This window comes from Rhineura floridana, chromosome 2 (assembly GCF_030035675.1).
Source record: "Rhineura floridana isolate rRhiFlo1 chromosome 2, rRhiFlo1.hap2, whole genome shotgun sequence".
Taxonomy (NCBI): Eukaryota; Metazoa; Chordata; class Lepidosauria; order Squamata; family Rhineuridae; genus Rhineura; species Rhineura floridana.
In genome coordinates, this window is record NC_084481.1 from 66,257,464 (window position 1) to 66,278,632 (window position 21,169).

The following is a 21,169-nucleotide window of genomic DNA, read 5'->3' on the forward strand; positions in this document are numbered from 1 at the left end:
GTGGTAGGGAGCCGCGGCAATATGAGGCTTGGCGGCAGATCCTGGAAGGGTGCGGGTGGCAGGCCACGCCAATTTAGGGGAACAAGGGATAGATGTATTATACCCATCCCTTGTTCCAGGCCTGCCCCAAACCAGAAGATAACTGGGAGATGTAAGACTCCATCCAATCTTCGACTGCTGTTATGTAACGCCAGGTCTGTCGTTCAGAAAACATCGCTCATCCACGATCTTATCCTGGATGAGAACGCGGACCTGGTGTGCATTACGGAGACCTGGCTGGATGAGGCCTCAGCTCCCATACTTGAGGCCATGTGTCCAGCGGGTTTCCAATATGCACAGCAGCTGAGGATTGGTAGGCGGGGAGGGGGGGTGGCAGTTATTTATCGGGAGTCCTTGGTTCTCACCAGACCTCCTCTCCACGAGACCAAGTTTGTTGATTGTATGTACTGGAGGTTGGGACCAAAGGGCAGTTTAGGAATTCTGCTTGTGTACCGCCCACCCCGCTGCACAGCAGACTCCCTGACCGAGGTGCTTGAGGTGGTCTCGGCTGTGCGGTTGTTTACCCCAAATCTATTGGTTTTGGGGGATTTCAACGTGCATGCCGAGGCCGCTCTCACTGGAGCCCCTCGGGATTTCATTGAGACCATGACTTCATGGAAACTGCACCTAAGTAATATAGGTCCTACCCATGTAGCCGGCCATACTATTGACCTTGTGTTTGTCTCGGGAGAGAAGGGAAGTGATCTGAAAATGGGGAATGTTTTTTCTAGCCCTGTGTCATGGTCAGATCACTACCTGGTGAATATGGATCTCTCACTGCCGCACACCCTCCGCAGGGGACAAGGACCTACTAGGATGGTCCGCCCCAGACGCCTGATGGAGCCCAAAGGATTCCTGAATGCGCTGGGTGATTTGGACCTTACTGAAGGACACCTGGTCGAAACCCTGGTGATGGAGTGGAATGAGGAGATCACTAGGGCAACAGACCGGGTGGCACCAAAACGTCCTCTTCCCCTGAACAGAACTCAAACTGCACCCTGGTACACACCACGGTTACGCGGTCTGAGACAGGAGGTGAGACGACTAGAACGCCGAAGTCGCGGAAGTCGCGCGCTGAAGGCGATCGAACACTGGTTAGAGCGGCAATAGCGGCCTACCAGCGGGCAACAAAGGCAGCAAAGAGGCATTTTTTTGCTGCCTCTATTGCGTCGGCAGAGTGCTGTCCCAGGAGGTTGTTCCAAGTGGTCCGAAGCCTGGTCAGGCCAGTTGCTCAGGAACCTATGGAACATTCAAAAGCCTCCTGTGACACATTTGTAAAACACTTTGCCGATAAAGTCGAGCGCCTAAAGGGCAAGATTCCGTACGTCGTGGTTACAAGTAGTGGTCCAGAGGCGGCCAGTTGCAATCCGGTCTGCTGGGATCGATTTCAGCTTCTTCTCTCTGATGACGTGAACAAGGTGCTCTCTACTGTGAAACCAACCACTTGCTTGATCCTTGCCCTTCATGGCTCATTGTAAGCTGTAAAGAGAGACTGGGCAAAGGGATCAGGGCAATGGTAAATGCATCCTTGGAGGAGGGTGCAATGCCATTAGCCCTCAAGGAGGCAGTGATAAGACCTATTTTGAAAAAGCCCTCCTTGGACCCCCAAGATTTAAACAACTTTCGCCCAGTCTCCAGTTTACCATTCTTGGGCAAGGTGATTGAGCGTGTGGTGGCTAAACAGTTACAGACACACTTGGAGGAAACAGATTATTTAGATCCTTTCCAATCGGGCTTCAGGATTGGACACGGAACTGAAACAGCCTTGGTCGCTCTGGTGGATGATATGAGGAGGACGTTGGATAGGGGAGAACACACTTTCCTCGTCCTCCTGGATCTCTCAGCGGCTTTCGATACCGTTGACCACGGTATCCTGTTAAATCGCTTGGAGGGATTGGGAATGGGAGGCACTGTTTTACGGTGGTTCCGTTCCTCTCTCTCCAACACATATCAACGAGTAGCGTTGGGGGATGAGGTTTCAGACCCTTGGCCCCTTAATTGTGGTGTGCCACAGGGCTCTATCCTCGCCCCCATGCTATTCAACATTTATATGAAACCACTGGGAGCTATCATCAGGAGTTTTGGGCTGCAGTGTCACCAGTATGCGGATGACACGCAGCTCTATCTCTCGTTTAAATCCTCACCAGAGTTGGCTGTGGAAACCTTGTCCAATTGCCTGGAGTCCGTAAGTGGATGGATGGGAGAGAACAGGCTGAGGCTGAACCCTGACAAGACCGAGGTGTTACTGGTGGGGGATAAGGGAAGGTTGGGAAACTTTGACCTGGTGTTTAATGGGGTGAGATTGCCCCTAAAGGACCAGGTCCGCAGCCTGGGGGTCATTTTGGACTCTCAATTGTCCATGGAGCCCCAGGTATCTGCAGTAAGTCGGGCAGCCTGGTACCAACTTCATCTGGTACAGAGGCTGTGACCCTACCTTCCTATACATCTGCTTCCACGAGTGATACATGCCCTGGTCTCCTCTTGATTAGACTACTGTAATGCGCTCTACGTGGGGTTACCCTTGAAGACTGTCCGGAAATTGCAGCTGGTACAGAATGCGGCGGCACGCTTAATAAAGCAAAGCCGTCGCCGGGATCATGTCACCCCAGTGTTGATGGAGCTACACTGGTTGTCAGTTGTATACCGGGCCCAATTCAAGGTGTTGGTATTAACCTTTAAAACCCTAAACGGTTTTGGCCCAGTTTATCTGAAGGAACGCCTCCAGTATCACCAAATATGCCGCCAAACAAGATCGGCCTCACAAGACCTTCTCTCGGTCCCACCGGTGAAAACAGCTACGCTGGTGCGGACCAGAGAGAGGGCCTTCTCGGTCGTGGCCCCCACCCTCTGGAACTTGCTTCCTTTTGACCTTCGACATGCCTCCTCCCTGATGGCTTTTCGTCGAGCCTTAAAGACCTTGTTATTCAGGCAGGCCTACGGGATTTCTGGGGTGGGTTAGGCTATTATGTTGTATTACTAACGGGTGGTTTAGATGTATTGTTGTTTAATATGGTGACTGTTGTATGAATATGTTTTAAATTGTATTTTATATTGTGTAAGTCGCCCAGAGTGTCTGTTAAGTCAGACAGATGGGCGACTAACAAATAAAATTTTATTATTATTATTATTATTATTATTATAAATAGCCTGGACCTAAACTCCATTTATATCACTACTTATTCTGTTGGCTCCATTGTAAGTTGATATCTTTATTGTGTTGCTGGAGACATTTATTCTGCTGCCATTTTGTGTATCCCTCATGAGCAACTTGATTCAAAAGACTACCCTTTGTTTGCGAAGCTGATGTAGCAAGGATCTAGTAATTGAAAAACTAGGAAAAATCACTTGGAAGTGTCTGTGGAACTCCTGTTGAAATAGACAAGGGTGTGACCACGCCCTCTATATGTAGGCATGGGACCTCCTGAAATGGTTAATAATCAGGCTTACTCTTCCTAGTCTAATCAAAGCAACAATGCATTATTTGGCTATGGAGACCCCAGAGATTTCAAGCTTTTGAAAGACATACTTAAAACTACACTTAAAGCCTAAGATCCCTCTTGCTAAGCATAAGATAATTGTCTTTCTTGTGTTCACTTGGGAAATCACCATTCCAGCATCATCCCATTATTTGTAAGTCTTTGTAATCAAAGGCTATATAAACTGCCCTAAAACCCTTGAGTGAGTCTCATCCCTGAGTTCTCTATACGTCCCTGAGTTTTGCTGGCAGACATTCTGCCCAACTAAGTTTTTGGAACTCCTGGCCTGGCTGGGATTCTATCCTCACTCTATGAACCTCCATAAAACTCCATTTCTGTTAAAGTTCTAGTCTTGTCTGTTCTTCCACAGTATCTTTTCAGGGGACACTGCCATCCAGATTTTGACGCAGTTACTCATAGTGTTCTATCTATTTCAGTAAATGCATTGCTTCCTAGACCAGCTCTACCAGACACACCGTAATCCATCTTTTGGCAGGACAAAGCCAGAGTTGCAGTGGGAACACAACTGAATTAAATTCCCTCCAAACATTTATGTTCTGGAAAGGTTTATTCCAGAATATGAATATTGGCATGTGCAGACACATATGTTTGGAAGAAGCATGGTGACAACTAGGGATGGAAAGATCTGTCAATTTCGGTTCTCTCTGTTTCTCATTTTTCCGATGTTAAATTCAGTTCTCTATATTTCTGCAGCAATCTACAATTTTTTTTGAAAAAAATCCTCATGAAAATTCTCCAGCTTTTTAGTGTGAATTTCTCCAAATAAACACATTTTTATAGGCAGTTTTGACAAAGGTACATTTTTGCAAGCCATTTCTCATCATATAGTCTTTTTGCATGTTATTTTCACGCATACTTTCATTTTTATGCACGCTTTCCCCTAATCTACACATTTTTGTGAATATTGTTTAGCTGGCGAACTGTATCCCAAAATTCAAATAAGTGCGCATTTCGAAGGATGGCTGTGTTTTGGTTTTCATATTGTTTTGGAAAGTGCAAATTTGTTAAATTCTGCTTGAAATGCAAATTGAATTAAAATTCTCACCCATCCCTAGTGACAACTGCTATCTGCTTTCTTTGCTGCCTTTTCCATTGCATGAAGGATCATGCAAGTCTATATAATTTAAATCTATGAACCAAGTATGGATAAGGTAGTGAAACATAAGCCTCAAATCCTAGCCTGTTTACAACCTGACTGATCTTCTTCCAAAATATCTCCAGAGTATAAACAGAATTACTTTTCTTTCACTTACTGTTCAAAGCACAGACTCAAAATGAATGGTTAATCTGAAATTCACCTTTCGATGCATGCCAATATCCTATATTGAATATGACACCACATTTTTCATGCAAGTCTTAGTCTCTTGTAAATGATATATTTATTAAAAGCTTTTCTTTATTGGATTTTGGTGCCCACAAAACAAACCTTATCTATGCCCCAGGAAAATTGTTATCCTTCATAGCCTGCACTGCATTTCGGAAATGATGCTTCTGTGATCCAATTAACCTATTACAATATTCAAAGACAAGTATCCAGTAGACAAAATGAAGTTTGCTCTCCCCAACTCATTACTCAGCACCACATATCCTGGACAGCAAAAAACACCCTATAAGTCCTTTCTGATAAATCTTCTCTCCAATAGAAAAAAGCAGGGCTTGTGATGCTCCTGCTACTGTTTTCACTGTAACTTTAGAAAATATTGCATTTGTGTTAGGCGACCAGTTTGTGCAATATGAACCAAGCCCTTGCCTGAAATTTGTGTGTGAAATAGAGTGGAAGGGAGAAATGGCTGGATGAGCTGAAAGTTCTTCCATACTAAAAAACAAAACAAAACAAAAAAAACTAAGTTTGGATATTTCAAATTACCCTTATCATTCAAAGTCACTGCAAATCAGCTCAGTGTACATACTCTCCTCAACATACATCCTCTCCTCTTGTAAAAGAGGAGCAATATAGCTAATCTTATTCCATCAGACAGTGATACTGCCAAGGTTGTAATGTATTAATAACGTGCAGCAGAAAACAGACTGTTTTTTATTTCCTTGTTATGTTGCTTAATATGGGAATGGGGGAAGAAGGGGTGAAGAGAGTTTAGGTCTCCAGTGACCTTGACTCTGCATTGCACAATATATTTATTATCGGAGTCTTCATTTAATAAGAAAATGTATGCTCATTTAATAAGTAAGGTGTTATAGAGCCATAAACCTTTAAATGGCCAAAAGAAAAGCCATTTACTGCCTTTATTGTATTCCTGAATAAATTTCTGTAGATAGATCAGGCTTTGGCAGTTCCTCCTCTTCCATTTAATGTTAATAACCCCCCTCTAAAATGTAGTTTTATTTTCTTGTATCAAGTCTACCATAGGAATAGAAGCCTTTCTTTTCCTCCATGTAACGGCACCAATTGTTACTGGAAATAATGCATATTCATCTTAATTACTGCACAGTACTGAGAAAAATTTAGTGTGTTATCTTGTGTTTGTCCTCTTTGCATTTTTTTCTTTTTACTTATAGGCACAAGATATAGTCATTATCCAGTTGAGATTGTCACCATAATAGAACCACAATTTGAAATTCTTGAAAAGGTAATTTGTTTTCCTTTCCCATTATGGGGGAAAAAACTAATTAACATGCGGAAAAATCAATAAAGTGAAATTTACCCACAATAAAATCATGCTAAGACTTGGAAGTTGAATGCCAAGCCACACTTTGAAACTCAGATGTACATTCACCAAGGGGGGAAGGGATTACCTTTGCATGGGGGGGGGGAAGACCATGACAGTACTAATATAACAGCAAACTGAATAGCCTCTAGTATGCAGCAGATCTATGAAATACTGCAAAAGGACAGGAAAACAGGTTAACAGTATGAAGATTTTTTCATAGTTTCTTTTATAAAGAACTTAAAATATGGTATCCCAACAAAGAATACAGAAAGAATCTGCATACAGATGTACTGTACTGGGTATGTAAAACATAGCTGCTGGATGATCGGGCCCCACTGAGCAGACCTTATCTGTGGCAAGAGAATAGAGTATGCTTCTATAAATGCTAAAATCCCACTTGTATTTAAAAGAGGATGAATTTTAAAACTAACAAATATCTCAACGATGAAGGCAGAATAGAAAGGGCAAAGCTTTACTCTTCTTGTTTTGCTTGAGAAAATGATGTTATGTTTGACTGCATATGTGGGTCCCAGATCTAAAAATAACAAGATTCTTTTTTTCTGACCAAGGTGAACAAGCAAAGTGTAAAACAGATTTATTGGCTGTCTAGCAGATTTTACATTAAATTTTCTCATGTTACATTCACAACCAGTAATTGCTTTGTTTGTTGTTGCTATGTTGTTTTCTCTAACTTCCTTTTTTCATGGTTCACATAGCTATTTTCTGGACTCCATTTGTTTTTAAAAAGCACAGTGGGAACAATGCCCTTACTGAAGATTTTGCTGAAGACCAAAATGGCAATCCTGTAGCAGAGAACTGTGTATGGCATACAGTGCTCTATCATAGAGAACAGGCAAGCTGTGGTCCTCTAGCTGGAACAAGCAGTCCAAGAGGAGGTAGGTCATAAAGAACAAAGAGAACTGTGGCATCTTAAAGACTAACAAATAAATGAAGTGATATGCTGAGTTACAGGTATACAATATACATATGGTTGGGGGATTATAAATGGTGAGATCAGAGGGAAGTGAAATGCAGAAAAGTACAGATTGTGATAATTATGTGATTAACAGTGGTAATCCACAAAATAGTTGTTGATAACAAAGACATTTTGGCATTACCCCAATTGAAATCAATTAGGATGTGAAAGATACACACTATAACAAAGTCAAGGAAGGCAGATGCTCTGTGAACTATCCTTCTCTTCCTTGAACATTCAGGGCAGTATTCAACTAAATAGCTGTGTGCACACAGAAGGATTACCGCTAGTGCAACAGGACACACACACACAAGCTCTACACCATCCCCAAATATGCTCTGGAGGGTTGGGGGAAGCTCCAACAGGGGGTGTCTTGAGAAGAGGGAAAAAATGTTCCTTTGCGGATGGAACAAGTGACTTAGTGCTAGGCTGAATACAACACTTGGTGTTTTGATTAGGTTTCCACCAAGACCATGGTTCACAGTCCAGGCACCAGCAAGTATTTGGGGTGTATATGGGGAAGTGAGGGATATGTTTGTATGCATATTCTTATTCCATACTCTGCAGGAAAGAGTCTGGATGAGTGAATGTGTATACAGCAATTATAATATGACTGAATCTGTGAATAAACAATAGTTATATACATATACCTACCTATGTATATGTGTATGTACACATACAAAACACAACCAAAGAAATGAGGAAGCATATCAAAAACTGTTTTAGATGCATCTTCCCCCTTCTCTTTATCAACTGCTGAATGATTTGCACTATCAGACAGCTAGAAAGTTACTATCAAGTTTTAACATTTTTCTCTGTGTTGTAGTTAAATATCGTCTAGCACAACTAACACACTACAATGATTCCATGAATTTCCATTTCACAACAGTAACAGAAGGTAAGCAGCCAGCCAGGCAAACAAAGTGATCTATTCCTAATTATCCATGGTACTGCTTATAACCCAATTTAACACAGCTGAAACAAATAGGAGCCACATTATACACTTCTCTAACTGTCCAGGTACCTCCATCTTGCAGTGTTCACAAAAGCACATATATCATGGAAAAATGAGGGATACGACACCCTTGTTTTTAAAAGGAATACATTCTGCAATCTATCCGTCTGATCAGTGCAAATCTATGTAAGCAATGAATGGAATATGGGAATCATCTTGAATTCTAGCACTTAGTTTAGGATCTGGATGAATGTATCTAACTAAGAGAGAAGAAGGAAAAAATACCTGGCACATCTTGAGACAAGTTCATCATTTTCCCAAACTAGGCCCCAAAGGTCCGCTGGAATTCTCTTATAGAATTTCATCAATAAACACAGAGGCCCAAAGAATAATATGTGGTGGTGGTGGACATGCAACTAATACTGATATTATATAAGGCAGGAGTACCTAACATGGTGCTGAACTACCAGTCCCAACATCCTTGACCATTGGCTATACGGCCTGGGGATGATGGGAAATGGACAACAACATCTGAAGGGCACATTGGCTACCCCTAATACAGTGTGTTTCTGCATACTTAATTTTTTGCACAGTTGTTCTGAGTGCTTTACATGCTTCCTTCAAGGTAGCACTTCTATTGTGGGGATAATGTATTGTCATATTATTCATAGAAAAGTAATTTATGTTTGAAAATATCCAATGCAAATCCTTATCCTAGGTAGTGCATCCATTCCTTTTGCGCTACTTTGGGAAACAGGGTTGCATAAGTCTTATAGTCATCTACTGAATGCTGCTTGAGACATAACTGGAAAGGAGTGGCAAAACTATTCACACCACTACCTACTTCATTTTTATTCTCCTTTCCTGTAAATTCTTCATACAATTTAATAAGAAGTATCAACTGTAATTTTCATCATATTCTGCACTATTAATTCTTTGTAAACACTTGGCTTTCTTGACAGCAATAAAGGCATTATCATGGAACAGGCAGCCGTTGCTTTGTAAACAAAATGAATGATCACTGATTCACGGTGACATGAAAAGATATTTGTAGGGGTGCCAAGTTTCCTTTGGTTTTATGCACTAAACCAACTAGTTTATGGCGATCCCAAAATCCCATAATGCGATTAGTTTCATGATATAAATTTGGTCATATATTACTGTCTGTATTAAATCTTCTCAATTCAAGTTTTTAAAATGCACTGTTACTTCACATACTTACTGAGAAGCGCTCAGAGTGGGGGAGGGAATCAATGACAACTTTTTTGGGGGAAAAGGTCCATTATGTGATTATTTCTTTTATGCTACACAGGACTTGAAAAAAATGTTGCTTCAAAACTTTTGTTTTCTTACCCACAATATCAGCCATAAGCTCCACAATGCACTCATCTCCTAAAGCCCAAGGTCGTTTCCCACTGAAATGACCATGAACACCTCTGAAAGAGAGAGAAAAATGAAAGGTCATAATGTGCCTTTGGTATAGCCCTAACATTAAGAACACAATACTCATAGTGAAGCTGGAATAAATCGCATGCAATCATAGGAAACAAGCAATATATTGTTATGAGTATGGGGGTTGGAATGGTTGATTCCTGTGGGTCCCCTTCCAACCTCTGATTAAAATCCTGTACCTCGGAATGAGGAACTCGCTCTGCTGGTCAGATGAGTCTCTTTTGTTAAGCTAATAGAGTGGCCAGGTAGAATAATGGGTCTATCAGTTGCCCAGCAACTGGTGAATGGGCCAGGCAGACCTTTTCATTGAAACTCTTCAGGAGAGCCTTCCCTCCCCTCCTGACTGCTAGGAGAAGCTTGTGTTTTGAGTCGTGAGCAAGAATTGCTGGGAAATGGAGGCAGGCAGAAAGGCTGGCTCTTTGCACCATGGCATTTGGGGTGCCTCCTGTAACACTGATGGGAAAACTGGGTATTGGACTGCTGATGCCTTGAACCCCTCCATCCTAAGCTCAGGTTGGAATGTGTGTAAATAAATAAACCATATTTCATAAAGACACCGCAGTCTCCGCTGACCTTCTTCCCAAAGGAAACCAAACCCTGGATGAGCGCAGGGACCCTGAAAATCTCACCACTCGGTGATTTGGGGAGGCTCACAACACTATCATTATCTAGTGTAGTTTGTAAGTCAATAGATCAAGGATAGATTATGAGCTACCTGAATGCTTTGCAAAACAAAAAATAGCAGAGTTATTTAAGAAGCAGAACTATGAATAGTTGAAAAAGAAAAATAATACAGCCTGATATCTAATCATCTGTCACAAGAGTGGGTGGTAAGGAGCGCTGCCAGGAAGCCAGGTGCACACCGCCTCCCCTCCCCGCTGGCCACTCCTGATCTGTCATTTTCACAACTGGGCTGGTTAGGGGATGAATGAAAAATAACAGAGCAGAGGTTTTTACTGCAAATATACTTGGCTGTCCACCTCATCCACAGAAGTATCATCTAATAGCAAACTTGAGTGGTCAAGTGTCTATCAAATTGGAAGCTAAATCAGTAAGGGTTCTAAAAGGGGTGCAAAATAAGGTAGTGTTTTCTTCATATTCAGGGAACTTATCTAGGTATGGAGAAATATACAAATTTTAAAGAAAAAGAGAAAGCACAGTCCTGTGAGTTCCCAGGGGCTCTGTGTAACTAATCCTTTATATTCCTGTACAGACCAGCAGCATAGACTAGGTAGACTCGATGGCCTTATAGGCCCCTTCCAACTCTACTATTCTATGATTCTACGGTTTAAGATTCAATCCATTTTCATAGATCAGCCCTTTTTTGCAATAGCCAACTAGTCTGAACTCACTAGCTTTTTTGTCATGGAAGTCCACACCTATTAGGAAGGTGGAACCACCACTCCAGACAAGTTCTGAATGGCTACCTTGACCACTTATATCAGAAATGGCTCTTATTTTACCATTGATCCAACCTACATTCCATAAGGTCTCAAATTACCATAGGTATATGAGGCATTACCGCAGTCTTGGAACCATGTGAATCAAGTGACCAAAGTTGCTCTACAAGAGACCAACACTCTCTCAGACAATTCTACAAGGAAATATGCATATGCTTTGAATGCAAAGACTCTACTCAAGCAGGTGAACTATATTGTTAAATGGACTTTGTGTGTGATTTTGATGCCTTCCTCCCTCCCCCCACCTGCTGTGCTCAAACCTCATTCCCAAATACTTAGTTTATACCTACCTATATAATAAAAATGCAAGCCTTCATGTCATCACACTGTCATGACATCACATAGTATGATGTCGGGGGCAGGGCACAGCAGCAAAGACCGCTGGGTGAGTGGATGGGCTACCTGACAATGCTGGAGGAAGCAGTGCACATCACAGTGAGTGGAAGGCTGTAGCCTAGGACAGGATGGGTAGGTGGTCACTGGTGGTGGCGGCAGTGGCAGCCGCAGCCCAACTGCCAAGGCCAATGGGTTGGGATGGGGAGTGTGGGTGCCTGGGGGTACAAGGGGGAGTGTGTTTGAATGTGTGTATGTGCGCATGCACGCACAAGATGGGGAGCCCTTATATGGGTGTGTCCATCCATGTGTGCTTGGGGGAGCATGGTGTGTGTGTGTGTTTGGGGAGGAGTTAGCAAGCAGAGCAAGAGGGGGGCTCTGTCCCCCTAGTATGTGGACAGTTGGTTTCATTAGTTTAAAAGGGCTGTATCTTTGGTATTTCTCACTAAAATTTCCCCATGATAGATTATATCTTTGTAACCTATGGATGTTTTACAGGTTCTGCTAATTTTTGTGTCCTCTGGGCTTTGCAAAAGTAAATCTAAAGCTCTCCATTGTACTATGTATCAAGTCAGACTAGAGAGAGTGGTCCCTCTAAATAGGACTTAGAACTTACCCACCCCCAAAGAGCTGGACAACCTCGGACTTTTTCAGGCTAATTTCATGTGATACCATCCTTTCATAATTCTTTTTGGGATGGAAACCCTCACAAATATGGAGAATCACCATTAAAGAAAGACACCCTGCCACATTTTTATCATTATAAAAGTTACTTAAAATTCTATTAAAAGACTTGAGCACCAAACAAAACTAGCCATTGTGCAATAAATTAAAAGTAAATGACACCTTTCCTCATGCTTACAATCTAAATAAAGCATGGATATTAACTGAAGCACACTGTAACTGAGAACAAATGGTGGCCTGGAGAATGAACCCTTCAGAACTACTTTGCATGTTTTTTGTTTGTTTTTGTCCATTTGTTTTTAAGACCATAAGCAGGCTTTGAGAAAATGAAAGGAGCTGAAGAAAAATTAAAGGAGTTTCTCTACTCTGCATCCTTCAAAACTGCTAAAAAAAATGCAGTTCTGAAAGAACTTCCTAACCATGGGTAGTGGAATGAAATAGAACTGAATACTATTCACCACTTGTTTCTCCCTTTCTGTATTCTCAAAAGCCCTACTCTTTTGAATTAAGCTGGTAAAAGTTGCCCTCACCCATGTACAGCTCTTTTTTACAATGTCAAAACTAATTTCCAAGTTATCATGAAAAACTGATATGAACCATGGGCAGCATAATATAGCTATATATCTGTATTTGGAAGAACAAAATATGAAAATTTAACATGCAATGCAAAAGTGGACAGACAGTATTAATTATCTTTATCCATATTATTAGCATGATGCAGCCCGTGGCTTATCCACTCTTTACTCCAGTAGGCACTGGTAGTAGTAATTTCTAAGGATACCTAGCCCTAGGCATTCTACCCTCTCTAATTAAAAAATAATATACCACCATCAGATGTAGGCTGCTTGCAACAGTTGTGTTCTTAATGATAAGAGACAACTAATAAATTAATACATGACAGGTAGTATAATAATATTTGGCAAATAGAATTAATATAGACAGAACTATTGTTTAGACTATCTTGGTAATATTGATCATAGAGCAAGTTAATATTTTTAGAGAACATCAACATGCCTTATACTGTGGAAGACCACTGGTCCATTTAACTCAGTACCGGCTTTTTAAGGTCTCAGAAGTTATTTGTAGCCTTTATCCCAGCGACACTAGGGATAGAACCTGGGAACCTCTGCATACAACACATGTACTCTTGCCACTGACCTCCTGGCACTTCACACTATCTTTTTTCACAAGTCACCAAGACAGCATCAGTCTGTACTAGAGCTATCAGCTGCAACTAAGAGAATTCGTCTAATCTTTACTTTTCCCACTGTGATGGAAGATGTTGCTGCTGTTACACTCCCTACCTGGTGTCTGTTGCTCATCCCCCTCACCCAACAGCTGTAAGGCAAGACAGAAGTTCAATTTGCTTTACTTACACAGGTGAAGGATCCAGCAGGAAAGTAGGCAGGCAGTGTGAGCCAGCAGTTATGTTTGCTACTGCAGCAAGACAATTCAAAGATTTGGTTTTTTAAACAAATAAACAAACAAAAAACCCTGGGTTATAATCTTGCAACCCTATTTTGCCCTCCACAAGTTACTTTACAAATTATTTGTAGTCTGCTAGGAAATAAGAAACTGGCTGCCCAATGTGATCCTAGTATTTAAATACTTGAGGTGCAAGTATTTTTCCATTAATCTTCCCCATTAATTTTGACAGGACTTGCATAGGAGAATTTTGTTATGGGTGGCTCACATTGGCCGAAGATATAATATAAAAATAGTGCACACAGACTGGTAACAGCACTAAGCCTTCCTTAACAGTGAAGTTGTCAGCCAAGCATAATAGCCCATCAGCAATACCTTTCTCCATCTACCCATCCCTTTCTGCTACTGCCACTTCCTCCACTTCTGGCTGTGGAACACTAAGAAAGGCCATGTTCACATATAAAAATAAGTTAGACTTTCTATGTTGTATGTGTGTGTGGTTTACGGCGAGCAATCATCATGCTGGTGCACACTGCCTGATCACTCTCATTTGTTCCTCCGTGGTGAGAACGGAATAAACAAAATCAGGAAGCTTTGGCTTCTTGTTTTTCCTAAACAAGGTACCACAGTTTGTTGCTCCCTAACAAGTCACGATCAACAAGCCAGTAACATATCACAGTTAACCTTGCTAGGGAACAAGAAACCATGATCATTAGTTTTGATGTAACAGAAAGCTACCGTAAGTCAAAGTTCTCAGTAAAGCACAATAAGCCAGAAAGGTTAGTTTACCATTATGCGTAAATGCAGCAAAAGTGTCCAACTGCCAGGGGAAAAGTGATATCACTTCTATGTCAGGGACTTCCATCTCCAGGAAGAAAGATGTAGCAGCAGCAGCAGCAGCAGCAATAGTATATTAGAGTGCAAAAGGTCTGGTAGGAAATGTTGAAATAAATAATGTACTAGAAGAATGAATTATGTGTCCTTTTTTATATTACATACCTTTGTCCTAAGTTACATAGTAGGATTTAAATAACAATCCCCAAAGGAACCTGCTCATTTGCTCTGCCATTTTACAAGCTTCACTGATGCAAAACTTTCTCTTCCTCTCTCAGTCTCCCAATAGAAAGGATGAGCTGTTACAGATTTTTCACTGTGATCATTATTACACAGAAAAAATCTGTGTAGGATAAATCCAAATCCAAGAAAATTAATTAAACGTAAAGAAGAGACAGTAAGACACAGGACTACTTGAATAACTTGAACGAAAAGTTTCAGTTACTACATAGGTATGAGTATTCCTGTAATGACTCGTGGATTAATATTTAATCTAAACCAAACGGATTTCAGACCAGCATTCTTTCATCTCCTTTTTTACATTTCTGTGTTGCATAAAGAAAATTGTAAGAAAATATGGTTTTTTTCTATGTATGAAATTTTCAAATACTAGGCTTACAATAAACATTCTGGAAACAGCTAAAGAAATTACAAAATAGTGCACCCCAGCACACACATATATCTAATTAGTTTTACTGTTTACCTACCCAGTCCTCACTTACTTCCAACTCCCAACCTGAAAGGCATATATGATCAATGTGACACATTAACCAATTTCATGAAAAGAGAAGATAGATAGGTCTGGTTCACAAGTAACATTAAACCATAGTTAATGTGAGCAAGCAGTTTACTGTTCCATGCTGCCCAAAGTTCCCACTTTGCTCCTCTCCCACCCTGGCTACGCCACAAGCAACAGACCACAAGTCTTGACTTGTGTCATCTGAACCTGGGCTTGCAGTTTGTTTCTCTCCAAACCAGAAGCAGTAGCCAAGGTTTGATTTTGATGGTGCAAGACCAGCTTAAACATGTTTGGGGGTAGTGATGGCGATGAGAAGAGATGGGTTTAATAAGATAGTGGGTAAAACAGTAATGTTATACCTCTTCTTACACAATACTTTAAAACTCTGCCACAGCAGGTCCTTCACTGATAAATGGAAAATAATGTAAGATATCTATAACATCTAAAACATTATACTCACTGCATTTCTTAAAATAAATTTGCATAACATTTATCTGCTTCAATTGCTTATGCATAGTCTCCTCCGCCTTCACATTGCAAAACTTGGATTTATAGGCCCCTTCCAACTATACTATTCTATGATTCTCTAATTATATGAAAATCCAGTTGCAGTATAAGCCAGGAAGTAGCCATGAAATGGTAACCATCCTTCAGTCACCACTGACTGGCATTCCTTCAGCTAGGAGCAAAAGATTCCCAATGTATTTCTCATAAGTCTTTAAACTTCCACATCTTGCATTTATACTGGATTTTGTGCGCTGATTCTAATCGGTATAAACTATTCTTCTCTGACTGTTCTATTTTGGTCTGGCCTTATTTTGACATTTTATTTCCTTTCATTTTTCTGAAATAACAGGCTACTATCTACTTCTAATATTTTTCTCAATAGGTTTCTTTGGTCTAAGTTTATATTTTTGGCAAATGGACTTTTGAAACTTGTTCTCTCTATACAATCTGAGTGTGCAACCATGCTTAATATCATTCCTTCTATTTCCAAAGTACAGAGGTGAACATCAGTACTTATGCACTCAAAACAGCACCATGCATACACATGTACAGGAAGATATCAGCAAGCTCAGAGAAACACCAAGGTTTGCAGAAGTACCCCTCTAAACCCACACACTAAGGGGGGGAAGGACCTGAAAAACAGCCCAATGAGGGCTGAGCATGTTCAGTGGCCACAGAAAGCTGACTGATTGATTGGGTATGTGTGAAAAACCAGGTGGAACGGGTAATAGAATAGAGTACCATGGAAGAGGACATGGCTGGCTGACTGACTGGAATACTGAACAGGAATACTACACACTGTTGAAATTGTAGGGGGGGGGTAGATTAAAACACAATAATGATCACTTTTTTTCTGAAGGTTTACACTCATTCTGTATTTGAAAATAAGAGTGAGGATAGACCCAATAAAAGATGTGTTTTGAGGCTGTAATCCTGTGCATAGTTTACCTGAGACTAAACCTCACTTTATCTAGTGGGGCTTACATCTTAGTAAAACATGCATAGGATTGTTTTGTGGGTGTAATAGGTTGGTTTCTTTACTGAAGTGCTCAAGATCTTGCAGAAACTGTATTCCTTGTTCCATGAAAGGTAATGGAGCACAGATACATATGAACATCTTAGAATCATATTTACTTTTTTTCACAAATTGCAAAACAGAGGAAGAAATTGATGGAAATGATTTGAACACACATTATGTGACCTGAAAATAAATGTGTTAGAATGCAGTGAACCTTGTTCAAATCATTACCACCACACTTTTAAATGTCTGTCTTCAGCATAACATTCCTTCATTGTGCCAGAGACAAACAGATGCATGGAAAAATGAACCAATGAGAAGGTAAAGTGTGAGAGATGAAATACTGATTTTCCTGGCCTCATTTGAATGGAGAAGAGAGCTATTTAACTGTAACCTCTTGAATGAAGTCAGCCATTTCCTTGATCTACTTCAATAATCACAGAAAAATGGATGGGAATGTAGTTTTTTAAAATGGCTGGCAAAACTGCATAGCTGTGCTAAATGAACAACAGAGAGAGGAGTGCTAACCAAAGTTCAAATACTCCTATTCTCTCATTTCTTCCCTGAGAGTTCTCTAAAAAAATAAAAGCAGCCTGCCATTTTTTTATTAACTGTGATTCTCATGTTTTGTTTTTAAGTAAGGGCAACTGTTTCACACTTACAGTACAATCCTATGCATGCCTACGTCTCGTTGACTTCAACACTGCTTACTCCGAGGTAAGTAGATCTAGGATTGTACCATTAGCAGGCGATATCCAACTAAGTCAAAGTCAGAACCAGACCGCTGAAATCAACTGATGTTATCACCCAGTGTCATTTTTGTTAGCAGGTTATGTCATCTATTACCTGGTTTATGGATAATGAAACTTGTCCAGAAAGTCAGCAGGTCTGCCAGGTCAAAATGATATTTGTCATTAAGAGCCAAGTTAAACAGGATTTTGGTCCAAAACTTGATTTTGAACCACTACATCTGCCCTATTCTTAAGGACCACATGTATGATTTTTAATTTCCATCTTCCTCTTGAAGTTGAACCTATTGGGCAATATTCAACTACCTCAGAAACCAGTGTAAGGATTCCCGTTGCAGCAGGACTTTCCCTGCGCCCCCCCCCAGTGCCTTCCCTAAATCTACTCCAGAGGGTCAGGAGAATCCCAGAACAGCTTATGGGGGTGTAGAGGGGAGATAATTCTATCAAGTAAACAGAAATGCTTGTGCTGATGGAAGGATTTCCGTAGCACTATATTGAATAAAGCCCATTGTTATTGGATGAGTCTGTTCTGTGAATCTTATATGGCATAGCAAAAGAGGAGCTTGAACAAATTGAAATATTTTAAGGATATGAGTGGCAACAACAGTTCAAGAGTTGATACAATATACCATTTTCCTGAACTATATGAATGATTCCTCAACATGAGCTCTCTTCACATCTTATAAGAGCAAAACTCATATGTGGCTAGAACCCTCAATTTTTCTTCAGGCTGCTATGAACCTCGGCCCACAACTGCCCCTCTGGGCTTAATTCTCCCTTTACCGCCCTCCCTTTCTGAACTTAAATTATAGTCACCGTCCCACACCCACCCCACCCCTCCACCATCATTTATTTATATTTATTACTATTTCAATTTATATACCGCCCTTAGCAGAATAGCTCTCAGGGCGGTGAACAAACAAGATAAAATACAATATATCATAGTAAAAAATCACAAAAACATGTACAAACAAACAACAGAAAGCACAACAAAAACGAAATACAACACAAATTAAGAAGGATACATGTTAAAAGTAGAAAGATTAAGAAAATTAAAAGATTAAAATGCCTGGGAGCATAAAAAGGTCTTTACGTGGCGCCGGAAAGATAGAAGTGTAGGCGCCAGGCGTACCTCTTCAGGGAGGCTGTTCCACAACTCAGGGGCCACCACAGAAAAGGCCCTAGATCTAGTAACCACCCTCCGGGTAACCATCATCCTTCATCTTCCACTACCCTCCCAGGACCATTTCTCCTGAGAAGAGTGTGAATATGGGCAACTGGAATAAATCCACTTAAATAATTTAGCATGGGCACAGAAATGCTTGTAGGTAAGTAGATGGGGTTCAGTTGCTAACTTTAACAGTAATGAGTTTAACTTTTTTTTAAAATAAAATATCAATTTCTTTCTCAGCACAGCAAGATTGCAGGAATGAAGTTTCATGATTTTAGATATGAAGTGCAACCAAATTCTGAGTTTATGACAGACTTTATTTCAACTCTGGTTCATATTCTGAAATGTGGAATTTTGCAGCAACTCAAATGCTTGAGGCTACAAAGTAGCATTCTTTGTTCTAGTGTTTCAACTGAGGATTGACCTAGCAAAAGATAGCTGAATACTGCTGAAACAGGCACCAGGTTATTTACATGGATTGCTTTTCAAAGGGAAAAATATGGTTTAAGGAATGTTTTAATGAAGCATAGGAGACTGAAAACCAGAATTGCAATCATGAGAAAGATAAACATTAAATGAGGTAAGCACATATTCAGGCTAGTATAGCTACGCCTATACAGACTATAGTTAAGACTTGAACCAGGACAATTAAAAATAATTAGACAAATAACTGTAAGCTGAGTAGGATCCTCCCACTATCTGAGCAAATGGGAACTGGCCAAAGATTACTGCAGCCATATCTCCTTTTCCTATATTACAACTCATCTCTCTTTTTTAAAAAAACACATTACTTTGTTAGGAAGTACTGAATATACACTGAATATACACTGAATATACATTAATTTTATCTGGGAAGGGGATTCTAACAGGAAGGATATCACCCTATTTAGGATCATCTTCAAAATAAAATCATTGTTTGTTTTGCACTCAGAAAGGTATAGTTAGTGATTTATGTAGCTAGGAGCTACTTACATTTTAGCCCACTTGTCAAGTTCTTCATTCAAGTAAGTCTTAATTTTCTTTGGCTGGAGACCAAGAGAGTTCCCAGCAAAGTAGATGCAGCTTTCATTCTTATTCACTAAAGTGGGACTGGCTGAAAAAGAAAAAAAATCCAAGAAACCCATTAAAAATGGTGCCACTGTTATCTTCTTTATCTGCACAAAATACTCCATAAGGAATATGATGAATACATTCCTAACTCATAAATCCAACACATGACTACCAAAAGGTTATATTCCTGAGATAGCTCTTCAATGAACAAAACAAGACAGCCATTGTAAGACAAATAAAATTCCTTTCATTAAACATACACAATGTAATAAGTTCTATTATTACTATTAAAAAAAATACGGCAAAAATTAGAGGTCTAACATGGGTTTTACCACCAGTGTTAGGTTGCCATATTCCAGTTCCACAAATCCAAGCAGTATAATTATGCAAATTAAGCACATTAATGGTTGCATTGTCCTGTTTTGCTTTTGTGCCTACTAATGCTTGGAAGTTGTTTAAAAACACTATATTAGAAGCTCAACTGGAGTGCATACCGCAGATCAGAAAAGGTACCGCCAGGGCCAAGAAGATGCCAGCATGGTTAACGAGCAAAGTCAAGGAAGCTCTTAGAGGCAAAAAGTCTTCCTTCAGAAAATGGAAGTCTTGTCCGAATGAAGAAAATAAAAAAGAACACAAACTCTGACAAAAGAAATGCAAGAAGACAATAAGGGATGCTAAAAAAGAATTTGAGGAGCACATTGCTAAGAACATAAAAACCAACAACAAAAAATTCTATAAATACATTCAAAGCAGGAGACCATCTAGGGAGGCGATTGGACCCTTGGATGATAAGGGAGTCAAAGGTGTACTAAAGAATGATAAGGAGATTGCGGAGAAGCTAAATGAATTCTTTGCATCTGTCTTCACAGTGGAAGATATAGGGCAGATCCCTGAACCTGAACTAACATTTGCAGGAAGGGATTCTGAGGAACTGAGACAAATAGTGGTAACGAGAGAGGAAGTTCTAGGCTTAATGGACAATATAAAAACTGACAAATCACCGGGCCCGGATGGCATCCACCCGAGAGTTCTCAAAGAACTCAAAGGTGAAATTGCTGATCTGCTAACTAAAATATGTAACTTGTCCCTCGGGTCCTCCTCCGTGCCTGAGGACTGGAAAGTGGCAAATATAACGCCAATCTTCAAAAAGGGATCCAGGGGGGATCCCGGAAATTACAGGCCAGTTAGCTTAACTTCTGTCCCTGGAAAACTGGTAGAAAGTATGATTAAAGCTAGATTAACCAAGCACATAGAAGAACAAGCCTTGCTGAAGCAGAGCCAGCATGGCTTCTGCAAGGGAAAGTCCTGTCTCAGTAACCTATTAGAATTCTTTGAGAGTGTCAACAAGCATATCCAGTGGACATAGTGTACTTAGACTTTCCAAAAGCGTTTGACAAGGTACCTCAACAAAGACATCTGAAGAAGCTTAGCAGTCATGGAATAAGAGGAGAGGTCCTCTTGTGGATAAGGAATTGGTTAAGAAGCAGAAAGCAGAGAGTAGGAATAAATGGACAGTTCTCCCAATGGAGGGCTGTAGAAAGTGGAGTCCCTCAAGGATCGGTATTGGGACCTGTACTTTTCAACTTGTTCATTAATGACCTAGAATTAGGAGTG

The 21,169-nt window shown here is 40.5% G+C and overlaps 1 protein-coding gene across 7 annotated transcripts in view; it reads right to left on the reverse strand.

Annotated features, from left to right (window-relative positions):
* The window catches only part of KYNU (kynureninase), a 191,134-nt gene that overhangs the window by 119,248 nt on the left and 50,717 nt on the right, over positions 1-21,169 (reverse strand). For 6 of the 7 annotated variants that reach the window (XM_061608871.1, XM_061608872.1, XM_061608873.1 and 3 more), the window contains 2 exons: positions 19,478-19,598; positions 9,487-9,569 (listed from right to left, as the gene is read on the reverse strand). In XM_061608871.1, the coding sequence (XP_061464855.1) occupies positions 9,487-9,569; positions 19,478-19,598 (204 nt within the window). The remainder of the gene's footprint in view (positions 1-9,486; positions 9,570-19,477; positions 19,599-21,169) is intronic. The other variant, XM_061608876.1, reaches the window with a different exon arrangement.